Source organism: Trifolium pratense, linkage group LG5 (assembly GCF_020283565.1).
Source record: "Trifolium pratense cultivar HEN17-A07 linkage group LG5, ARS_RC_1.1, whole genome shotgun sequence".
In the NCBI taxonomy this organism is placed as follows: Eukaryota; Viridiplantae; Streptophyta; class Magnoliopsida; order Fabales; family Fabaceae; genus Trifolium; species Trifolium pratense.
In genome coordinates this window covers 55,901,749-55,912,479 of record NC_060063.1, presented here as the reverse complement: position 1 = coordinate 55,912,479, position 10,731 = coordinate 55,901,749, and the positions used below count along the sequence as shown (strand labels likewise).

At 33.3% G+C, this 10,731-nt stretch overlaps 2 protein-coding genes across 6 annotated transcripts; one reads left to right on the top strand and one right to left on the bottom strand.

Moving 5' to 3' along the window:
• Positions 1-1,179: 1,179 nt before the first annotated feature.
• LOC123885666 (chromo domain-containing protein LHP1-like) lies at positions 1,180-5,083 on the top strand. 4 transcript variants are annotated; one of them, XR_006801216.1, is made up of 7 exons: positions 1,180-1,730; positions 2,522-2,547; positions 2,650-2,736; positions 3,299-4,123; positions 4,211-4,240; positions 4,572-4,632; positions 4,768-4,809. XR_006801216.1 is itself a non-coding variant. In XM_045934965.1 (6 exons), exons 1-5 carry the CDS (start codon positions 1,389-1,391, stop codon positions 4,218-4,220), a joined length of 1,290 nt encoding a protein of 429 aa, XP_045790921.1. In that variant the 5' UTR covers positions 1,180-1,388; the 3' UTR covers positions 4,221-4,240; positions 4,768-5,083. The 4 variants fall into 4 exon arrangements, 3 of the variants coding, with proteins under 3 accessions (XP_045790921.1, XP_045790920.1, XP_045790923.1); XM_045934965.1 differs by lacking the exon at positions 4,572-4,632 and having other exon boundaries at positions 4,768-5,083; XM_045934964.1 differs by lacking the exon at positions 4,211-4,240 and having other exon boundaries at positions 1,181-1,730; positions 4,768-5,083.
• Positions 5,084-7,771: 2,688 nt separating this feature from the next.
• On the bottom strand, positions 7,772-10,531 carry LOC123885033 (NFATC2-interacting protein-like). Of its 2 annotated transcripts, none has more exons than XM_045934257.1 (9): positions 10,375-10,531; positions 9,424-9,573; positions 9,240-9,332; positions 8,938-9,087; positions 8,778-8,858; positions 8,550-8,699; positions 8,364-8,444; positions 8,088-8,237; positions 7,772-7,997 (listed from the first exon to the last, which is right to left on the bottom strand). In XM_045934257.1, the coding sequence occupies exons 1-9, from the start codon at positions 10,414-10,416 to the stop codon at positions 7,941-7,943; spliced, it is 954 nt and encodes a 317-aa protein (XP_045790213.1). In that variant the 5' UTR covers positions 10,417-10,531; the 3' UTR covers positions 7,772-7,940. The 2 variants fall into 2 exon arrangements, with proteins under 2 accessions (XP_045790213.1, XP_045790212.1); XM_045934256.1 differs by having other exon boundaries at positions 7,793-7,997; positions 9,240-9,335; positions 10,375-10,507.
• Between the last annotated feature and the right edge of the window lie 200 nt (positions 10,532-10,731).

Below are 10,731 nucleotides of genomic sequence, written 5' to 3'. Positions count from 1 at the left end.
ATTTAGCCCACATTTTTTAATCTAAAGAAATTATGTTCCCGTGAGCTTAGCTCAGTTGGTAGAGATATCGCATATATTATGTAGGAGTTGGAGTTCGAACCCCGGATACTCCACTTATTCACATTTAAGATGAAATTTCTAGCCACTAGACTATTATACCAAAATGTGCTTATAATTAGTGTTAAATGTAATATATTAAAATTCCACGAGACTTGAATGATTAATAGGGATGACAATGGGTAGGGTATGAGTATGGTACTATAGTATATATCTTCATATCCGCAGTTTGAAAAAATATCCGTACCTATCCCCATACCCACATGGGTAATAACCTTTGTACTTGTCCTTATACCCTATGGGTACCTAGGTGGTACTCATACCCGTCTCCGTTACCCGCAATTTTACTAAAAATAAATCAACCAATTATAAAATATCATATTGTTTTAATATCACTAATTTTTATTTTAAAGATTTTAATGTTGACTCATGAGAATTATAAACAAAAATTTTACTAACCTCGTGTTAAAGTTCATTTATTTGTTGACATATTCACATTGTGTTTGTATTATGTTATAAATAAACTTTTTTATTAAAAATGTGTAATAGTTTAATAGTGTTGTATTTTTTAAAATGGACATACACATGTAATTTTATCAACGACGTATGGGTGCGGGGTGGGGACTAAGGTACCCGTACCCGCACTCATACTCGTTCATTTTTGCGGATAATTACCCATACCCGTGTCCGTACCCAAAATACGGATTTTTACCCTACCTATTATGAGTATATTTTGCGGGTGTCCACCGAGTATGAGTCAAATTATCATCCCTAATGATTAATCTTTATGGTTAAACGCAGATAATACCTAATTTATCCGTTACCATTAAAAAATGTTATAATAAAGAAGTTTGAAACCATTAATTATTTAGAAAATATATTTATTTTTTTGGTTATTTAAAGAATGAAAAAACAAAAAACAGCTAAAATCCATAAACGTAGACGAACATTCCGAAAAAACCCACAATGTGTGTGTGTAAATAGAGAAAGGGAAAACAAAATCCTTAAAAACCGAAATAATGTTTTTTGTAAATAAAATAATAAAAGTGAGAAAAAAAGATAAATAATAAAAGTAAAAAAAACCAAAAAATTGATGTGAGAGAGAGAGTTAAATAAAACACAAGAAAGGATTTTCCATAGATTCATTCATTCACAACTCACCTTCACTCTCTCTCATACGCACTCTTGAATCCACACAAAAAAAATGAACACTTTTCCTGTTTTTGTTTCTGTTTATGTTTCTAGCTCGGAGAATACGATGATGTTTTTGTTCAAACGTTGTTGCTGAACTTTTTTTTGGTCATTTTCTTAATTTTTTTTGGGTACTTATAATGAAGGGTGAAGAAGAGATGATGAAGAAGACAACAACAACAACAACAACAACCTTGGGAGCTCCGAATGATGTTCCTGCTGTAGAAAGAAGTGATGGAAATGGAAATAGTGCTGATGATGGTGTTGAAGGTGACAAAGATTGTTCTTTTACTGAAAAGGAGAATACCCAGTTGAAAAAAGTGGGAAATGAGGAAACCCAAGTTGAAGATTCTGAAGAAGATGAATCAGATGAAGAACAACAAGAAAATGGGGTTGATGATCCTGAACTTGAAGTAAAAATTCCTTCTCTTGATGATGGGTTCTATGAAGTTGAAGTTATTCGTCGCAAGAGAATCCGAAAGGTCACATTTTTTTTTCCATCATTTAGTTTATTTTTGTTTTTGTTTTTTTGTGTGTGGTAGTTTATGACTGGTTCCACTTTTTGAGGAACAAAAATTGATTCCTGAGGTGTATAATTGATTTTGACATGTTCGTTTGTAGTCGAGTAGAATCTCGTTTAAATTGAAGCTAGAATTCGGAGCTTTATATCCTAGTATTGATTTTTAGGTTCAAATTTATGGTTTAACGGACATTTACATGAATGTATCCAAAATTCGTTTCAGCAGGCTATAATTGATTTTGACATGTTTAGTTGTACTCAAGCGTCTAAGCACAGTTCACTCGCGTTGTTATATGGGATCCGACGCATCCAGCAGAGCGTTCCCTTCTTTTCGGTGGTATCCTTCCGCAATGTGTAGAGCCTAGTGTAGTGTGGTGTAGTAGAGTCATCTATTTAAAAGGACCCTCCCTGCAGTGCGCCCCACACGGGGGTGGTGAAGGGAAGTCCCCAATTGGTAGAAAAAAACCCTCAACTCCTTGGGGTTATGAGTAAAATTGATTAACTTAAGTTAGAATTTGTAGCTTTAGATTCCAGTATTGATTTTTAGGCTCGAATTTATGGTTCAACTAACTTTTACATGAATGTATCCAAACATAAATTACTTTATCTTCAACTCACTTTTTGTCTGAATTAATTCGTTCAAAATCAATTTTTGTCGCTGTAGAACCAAACACACTTAAGTTTGATGATAATTTTTTGCTTCATTTCTGTTTTGACTGACAATGTGTGTATTTTTGTATGACAATTTTACAGGGAAAGCTGGAGTACTTTGTCAAATGGTGAGTTCCTACTTTTACTTTGTTTTGGTTTTTTCGTGGCAAATTTATAGGGCAAAATGTGATTTATTAAATGATATTTTGGTTGTTTGTAAATCATTGAAGGTTGGGATGGGATGAATCAGCAAACACTTGGGAGCCTCCGGAAAATTTAGTTGGCGTTCCGGATGTTATCGAGGCTTTCGAGGAGAGGTATGCCCTTGTTCTTATGCATAGTGTTTCGCATTTTGTTTAAGATCTTGTGCTAAATAATGAGTAAGGATGAAAAACATGTTCTAGTTTATGTTTTATATTTGTGTTGTGTTTGCTATGATTAAGAATAAATTGTGTATTTTTTAGTCAAAAAAAAAAAAAGAATAAATTGTGTATAAGCTTAGGTCAAAGACTTTGATTGTCGGAAACTGGATAGACTTAGGTCTTAGGCCTTGTTTGGATAAAATTACTTAACTAAATGTTAATAGCTTAGGCACTTTTCATATAAGTTCTTATGTATAATCTATTTTCTATAAACTTTTTTCATATAAGCTATAAGCGGTTTTCATAAGTTCTTCCAAATAGTGTGACAAGTACTTATGCTGGTAGATACTAGATAGGCTCAGGTTCTTATGTATAATCTGCGTTTGCGTTGATTATGAAAGAACTATCTATAAGCATAGGTCAAAGACATTGATTGTTAGAAACTGGGTTGACTTAATGACTGGATTTTGTATAAATTGTTTGCTTACAAATTATTTGTTTCTTTGTTGTTTTGAAGCTTTAATTCAGGAAAGCAGCGGAAGCGCAAACGCAAGGAAGTGGTTCATAGCGCTCCTCTAAAGAAGAGGGTGGAGCGTTCGGCCACTCCTTACAGCCTTAGATGCTTAAAAACTACTAAGAACAATTCACAGGAAGCTCAAAACAATTCACAGTCTGCCCCTCTTGAGGAAAAACCTATTATTCCTGCTATTCCCGACATTCCTGCATTTCCTCAGACCGTGCTGTTTGCTGATGAAGTAGAGAGTGACGGTGATGGAAGCAATCTCAAAAGAACTGATTATGCTGATGGTAGTAGGTCTGAAAATGTTCCACAAGAGGTTCCTCTAAATAACGAGGAAAAAGAGTATGATCCTAAGCTAAGCGAACTAAAAGCGGCAACAACCAATGGAAATGGCGTGGACAACCTCGCAATACCGTTTCAAGAAGCTATGGTTTCTCCTGAAAATACTCAAATGAATGATCTGCCGAATGCGGTTGGTACAGAACCGATTACTGAAAACAATGTGGTTGGCACAGAACAAGTTAAAAATGGCCCCAGCAGGTCAGCAAACAGACGGAGAAAGTCATTATCTGTGAAGAGGTTCATGAAAGATTCAAGTGCTAGTAAGCTGGATGATACACAAATACCAAATTCTGCACCGGTTGGTACAGCTGAGCCAGCAAAAACAGGTGTTACTGATAATGTGGTGGCTCCTAGTAGTCATACAATGCCGGAACCTGTTAAACCTGCATGTGATATTGTCAAGATTATAAAGCCGGTAGACTTTAAAGCTGCGGTAGCAAGCCCCATGCAGGATGTTTTGGTGACTTTTGAGGCTTTAAGGTCAGTTACTCAACTTTAACTGTAAATTTAATTTATATACCTTTGTCCGAAATTTCACAGCTGCATTTTTTCATAAAAACCTTGCAGAGATAAATAGCGTTTTACACATCTTGTAAGGTAATATTTTCTTCGAGAATTGATTTTCAGTATAGTTCTGAATACATATTGTTCATCATCAACAATGATAACATTTGGTTCATGAGCTCAATTTTAATGCTTATTTCTTGATATCATTAAGTTTATCATGCTTCTGTTAATATACAAAACCAGTCATAAGTTTGCAACATTATTTACCGCGATTCTATGAAAGTGTTGGATTTCATTTTTATCCTATAACTTTGTACCTAAACTTGTATCAATCACACCTCTTTCACGAAATTAGCTGTATTATTTGATCATCTGACAAGCCGCTTCTTGACACAAAGCTTATCTGGTTTAAACTTTATAGGTCGGATGGATCAGAAGTTACGGTCGATAATAAATATCTCAAAACATATCATCCGATCCTAGTAATCCCCCCATCTCTAACTTTGCATGGTTTATTCATAGGCTTATATCAAGATGTTTCTGTGCTGTTTTTTTGTTGTTTTTTCGTTTTTATTATTTTGCCATGAAGCTCATGTTTTGTTTTTCTTATATTTCAGCTGATTGATTACTATGAGCAACATCTGCGCTACACTCCAAAACCAAAACCAGCGTGATTGAAGAGTTATAGGAAGGAGCTTCTAGCTAGATTTTGATGTGTTCTTAGTTATTTTGTAGATGCTGGAGATAGTTAAGGGTAATGAAAGCTTTGTTTGTTAGTGATACATAGGTATTATTTTGATGACTATTTAAACTGCGGAATAGTTTGTGGCTACATACTGCAATGAATGCTGACAGGTGCTGGTTTCTTAGAGTTGGTCGAGAACAAAACTCGCTTTTGGTTTAATTTTAAAATTTCTGGAACTTGTTTATTTATTTGTCAGCATTTTGTGCTTGGTTAACATATTTTTTTTAGTACTTTGATTGGTTGATTGATCTGATACAATGTGTTTTCAAATAGAGGTGCTATAGGGTAGCGGAATATGAATATATCGTCAATGTTCCTCTATACGCTATTTATAATTTAGTACAAAGTGTTGTTAAATAGCGGCGCTTTAACATTGTTGCATAGCTGAATGTGTTTAAACTGCCATTTCCTGCGATTGACAACACTGCTTGATACTAACAGTTTAGAGAAAAAATCCTATGCATGGTGAATCTCAATGAAAGGTCATTGGTGGGGATCTTGAGTCCTTTGTCACTTGGTTCACTTAATATGAAACACAAGTGTTTGGTTTGAAAAGATTTTTCCCTCCCTTTCTCATATGCGCCATATGGAATTCCAAAAATAGCCCCTCGCAAGATACTAACGAGTGTTAAAGGGGGCATAAAATATGGAAAAACAAAGTTCGCTACTTGAACTCAATGGTGTAAAATCTGGAAAAACTGTTTGTTACTTAAAAGTGCGAAGTGAATTCACACTTTAATATTTTTGTCCCCTCACCCTTTGTTCACCCCTATAAAAATATTTTTAAAAGATTCACCGGTTAAAAGAGTTCACACTTTAAGTGACGAACTCTGTTTTTCCAAATTTTACACCCCATCAACACCCGTTGATTTTTTTTGAAAACTTGGTATCCGGTCTTAGGACCGACTAATTCAAGAGGACCAATCTCACAGTTCACTTGCGGGGGCCCCATTTAAAGCCAGAATTTTTTGCTCTGTATGAAATTAGCCCACCGAAATTGTCAACACCCGTTGATCATCTTATGAGGTGTAATTTTGGAATTCCAGAAAGCGTGTGAGAAAGAGAAAGTAACGACTCCAAGAAAAACACTCAAAGGAATGAATGGAATGATGTTATAACTACAAAATATTTTTTGACCAACTTAGTCTATACATCTACTAGTCCAATAAACTAAAACTCAATTAAATATTTTGTGGATTGACTCAACTTCTTCATCAATTGATTAATTTGAGTGCTCAACTTTTCATTTGATTGCTAGGACTAAATCATCAAGTGTTTAATACATTTATTTATACCAAGTTCATTAGTTGATTGGAATTATTCACTCTTATTAGTTGACTACCCCATCTAACTCATTTTCTCAACTATCTACCACATTTTTCCTTTTCATGTTCCTAAGTTAGTTAGCACTTTCCAACAAATTTTTACATGGCTAACTTTTTCTCTTGAATGTTAACAAAAGAAAATTCCACATTATTCTTTAAAAGTCAAAGTAAATCTAAACATACTCTTAATAAGTTTTGGTATACATTACAGTTATGAATCTAAAAAGTAATTTTTTTTTATTATAAGAATTAGAGAAAGTAATAAAATCCATTGGCATCAAGATACATTGATTTATTGTACAAAAGTTGTTTTTTTTAAAAGTACATATGTAACAAAACCCCGTTGTCATTTAGATGCTTGATTTACTAAAAAAAGTTAATTTTTTAAAGTACATTGAATATAATAAAACCCGTTGGCATCCAAATACATTGATTTACTCAAATAAAGTTATCTTTTTTAAAACACCGATATGATAATACCCGTTGGCATCTAAATACATTGATTGGTTTACTCAAAAAGTTAACTTTTTTAAAGTATTGACGTAACAAACCCCGTTGGCAGGCCGGATACCAAGTTTAAAAAAAAAAAACCTGTTGGCATTTAGATACTTTGGTTTACTAAAAAAAAAAATTTCTTAAAGTACCAATGTAACAAAACGCGTTGGCATCCAGATGACTTTATTTTTGTAACGTTGGTATTAGTATGAAATATCAATTGACTTTTTTTTATCAATAACTAAACGCAATTGTGGAATACAACTACATTTTTCATATTCACAAAGCTCGAATCTAAAATCTTATTTAATGGATTCGAGTTTAGTTTCAATTAGAATAACATAATGTTGATAAGTTTAAAGACTTTATTTTTATATTAACTTCTATTATGTGTCTAGAGAAAATCATACGATTTTTTTTTTAAAAAAAATTGATTTTGAAAAAGGTTAATTACTTCAAGAGACGTTGGGATAGCTCAACTAATTATTTTTTGTGCCACCAAATAAATAGTTTAATATAAATCATTCCATTAATATACTGTATCTACAACAATCAAACACATCATATAATTCTCAAGCCATAAATTACATTGCATGCATGCATTTATTCTTTCAACATTATAATCATATATATAGTAACATAACATGGAAGGTCCATCACCATTGTTACCATCTCTAATGTTAATAGTCTTGGGAATGATAATCTATGGTTCAAGTATGCTATCTCTTTTTGACATGTCAATATCTTTCTATCAAATGGCTTCTGAAGCTGAAGAGAAAAGTTTCACAACTTTAATCCTTGTGCTTCTTGTTCTTTTATTTTTTGTGGTTATTTACTTCCCATATTTATTTTCTTTCTTTAATTGGTCATCTTATGGTACAAAACGTAGTTATGTTAATAGCCCTAGCCATGATTATGATGAATATGGATTTGGCTTGGGAACATTGCTCTTAGTTTTGCTCTTTATTATTTTGTATTATCTTTTATAAAGTGAGATTATACTTACGGTTCCAACATAGGACCTCTCATTCATATTGTTGTAAATGATATATAATATTTTGACTGAGGCATGCTATTTGAACACAATTCTGACCGGCAAGTATTTGACATACGATCAATGCAGCAAAATAGCCTATTCCAACCAAAAAAACTAATTCCAATTCCAATCCCAAAAAATCAATGCATTAATTAGCTTATCCTAGCAAAAAACTAAATCCACTAAAAGCTAAACACATATTAGCTGAAGCACTGCTAGCATTTCATCTCCATTCTGCATTCCCAGCTGCATCAAATATATTTTTGATTCAATTAGTAAACCAACAAAGAATATGGCATGAAATGAAATAATGAATACTTGTTGGCGAACAAAAACCTCATCGGGAGTCTGATCTGCCTCGATGAGTCGCCCATTGAACAGAAAAGCAACTCCATTGAAATCAAAGCAATACCGACGACGATACACATCCATAAGATTTTTCAACCGAGTGCTTCTATTGATCCTAAAGAAAGCCTCAAACCCAACCTAAAACATACAAATTCCCCCATACAGTTGCAGCAGTGCCCGGCCGCAATGTCACATATCAAACATGGAAATAACATGAACGATCTTTAGACCAAAAAAAGGTAATATTTGTAGGAAAAGACTAACCTGGCTCGTGACCTTGAGGTTGATGCGTCTGCTCTGATCATAGACGATAGCATCTATTTCATCTCCGTCCTCCATTTGCAACTGCAGCAAAATATACTTTCAAGTCATAAACTAATAATGTAAACAAGAGTATAACTATTAACTAGTCTTGAAGTAAACGATGAATAAATGTCGGCTAACATGAACCTCATCTGGAGACTGCTCCTCCTGTATGCGATGCTCATTAAACAGAAAATCAATTGAGTTGAAATCTACAGAATGATGATCACAGTAAGCATTCATCAGCTTTTTCAGTTGAGTGCTTTTGTTAACCGAAAAGAAAATTTCATTCCCATCCTACAACATCAAGAAACCACAAATTAACAGAACTAGTATACTAACATTCGACTATAAAAAAAATTGTATGCGACAAACCTGACACTTGACCTTCAGTTTCATGCGTGCAAGTTGATCATAGAAAACAACATCTATCTCATCGCCGTTCACCAATTGCAGCTACAAAAAAATATTTTAAGTCATAAACCAAGAATATAACAGTCATAAAAAGAATGAAAAAGTCTCAGCAAACACAAACCTCGTCAGGAGTCTGCTCAGCCCGGAGGAGACGGCCGTTAAAGAGAAAAGCAACTCCATCAATATCCAACCAATATCGACGACAGTAATCATCCATAAGATTTTTCAATTGATCGCTTCTACGAACGTTGGAGAAAAACTCATTCTCAATCTACATCATTCAAAATCCACAAATTATTGAATATATAGTATACCACTAAATTCAGGTTTCCTGAGTTATAACGGTAACAAAGACTAATCGAATGACACTTTCTGTTGAATATAATAATCGAATGATTATTGATCTAACATCTAAGAACAAACCTTGCCCTTGAAATTCAGGCTGACTTTGAGGTTGACGCAAGCACTCGGATCATAGAAGATGGCATCTATTTGATCCCAATCATTCATATGCAGCTGCTACAAAATACATTTTGAAGTCATTAACCAATGATTAACAGAACAAAAGCGAAACAACAAGCGCAAATGTCAGTAAACACGAACGAACCTCAGCGAGAGAATGATCTCCCTGGAGTTGATTCCCATCAAACCAGAAAGTAACTGAGTTAAGATCTACGGAATGATGATCACAGTAAGCTTTAACGAGCATTTTCAGTTGACTGCTTCTATCAATACAAACAAAAGTTGCATTCCCATCCTACAGTATCCAAAATCCATACATTAGCATATAGGCCCTATTTAAATAAACAAGCTTATAACATAAATTACTTATCATAAATTGTTTTCATATATGCTATAAGCCGTTCCTTTAAACTATCTTGAAAAACTTATGAAAATAAGTTGAAAACAGCTTATCAAATGTCATAAGTTGTTTTCTATAAATTCTCTCCTGTCACAAAAACATCTAATCAGTTGATAAACTCAAATAAGTCATCAATACAAACCGGCCTACAATCATGCAATCTAACAAAAACAGTTAATCAGTAGATAAACTCAAATAAGTCGTTCGTCAATATAAACATGACTACAATCATTAAATCGTCTCACAAAAACAACTAATCAGTAGATAAACTCAAATAAATCGTCAATACAAACTAGCCTACAATCATTATAGTATTCAAACTACTAAAAATGAAAATAGATACACAAACAAAGATAATAATAGAAAACTTTGAAGCTTCTTACATGAGTACTTTGATTGATGGTTTGTATAAAATGTAAAAACAAATAAAATCCAAAAATAAAATGGCCAAGTTATACTTTGTTTGGATGTAAAAACAACAAAATAAAATTCTCAGTTGAAGTAACCACATTGTTAGAAACTATAAACAATAAAGGTTTAATTTTTAACCAACCCCATGAATCCAAAATCAAAATAAACCTCAATAACAACATTTGTTTTGGGTCTTGAACCTCAATAACAACATTATCCAACATAAGACATAAAAAACTAAAAAATAAAAAAGAACCATATTGAAAATGAAAGACCTAAGCAAACCTGGCCATTGACCTTGAGGATGATATGTGTGTCCTGTTTCATGTCTTCTACGTTTGTGCCAATAGCTATGTGCTGTGTGTGAAACTCTTATATATATATATATAGTAGCAGGGTTATATATATGTCATTTCCATTTTGTTTATTATGTTTTGAAACTGAAAACAGTTTTTCATTTCATGAGTGTAATGTAATGCAGGTGCTAACAAGACGGGAACATGTAGTCACATTCGCATACCCTATGTCCGTCACATTTTGCTACCGCACATTTTCCGATGCACAATTTTAATCATTAATATATTTAGTTGTGTATTATTAAAAATTATGAAAAAATTGATATTTTGATAATACTCATTGAGA

Excerpts from the sequence above, each read along its gene's own strand:
- LOC123885666 (XM_045934964.1), top strand. The coding sequence starts at position 1,389 with ATGAAGGGTGAAGAAGAGATGATGAAGAAGACAACAACAACAACAACA. Across the intron at positions 2,548-2,649 it reads CTGGAGTACTTTGTCAAATG|GTTGGGATGGGATGAATCAG; the intron begins GTGAGTTCCTAC and ends AAATCATTGAAG. Across the intron at positions 4,633-4,767 it reads AAACATATCATCCGATCCTA|CTGATTGATTACTATGAGCA; the intron begins GTAATCCCCCCA and ends CTTATATTTCAG.
- LOC123885033 (XM_045934256.1), bottom strand. The coding sequence starts at position 10,416 with ATGAAACAGGACACACATATCATCCTCAAGGTCAATGGCCAG. Across the intron at positions 9,574-10,374 it reads TCCTCAAGGTCAATGGCCAG|GATGGGAATGCAACTTTTGT; the intron begins GTTTGCTTAGGT and ends TGGATACTGTAG. Across the intron at positions 7,998-8,087 it reads CAGATCAGACTCCCGATGAG|CTGGGAATGCAGAATGGAGA; the intron begins GTTTTTGTTCGC and ends TATTTGATGCAG.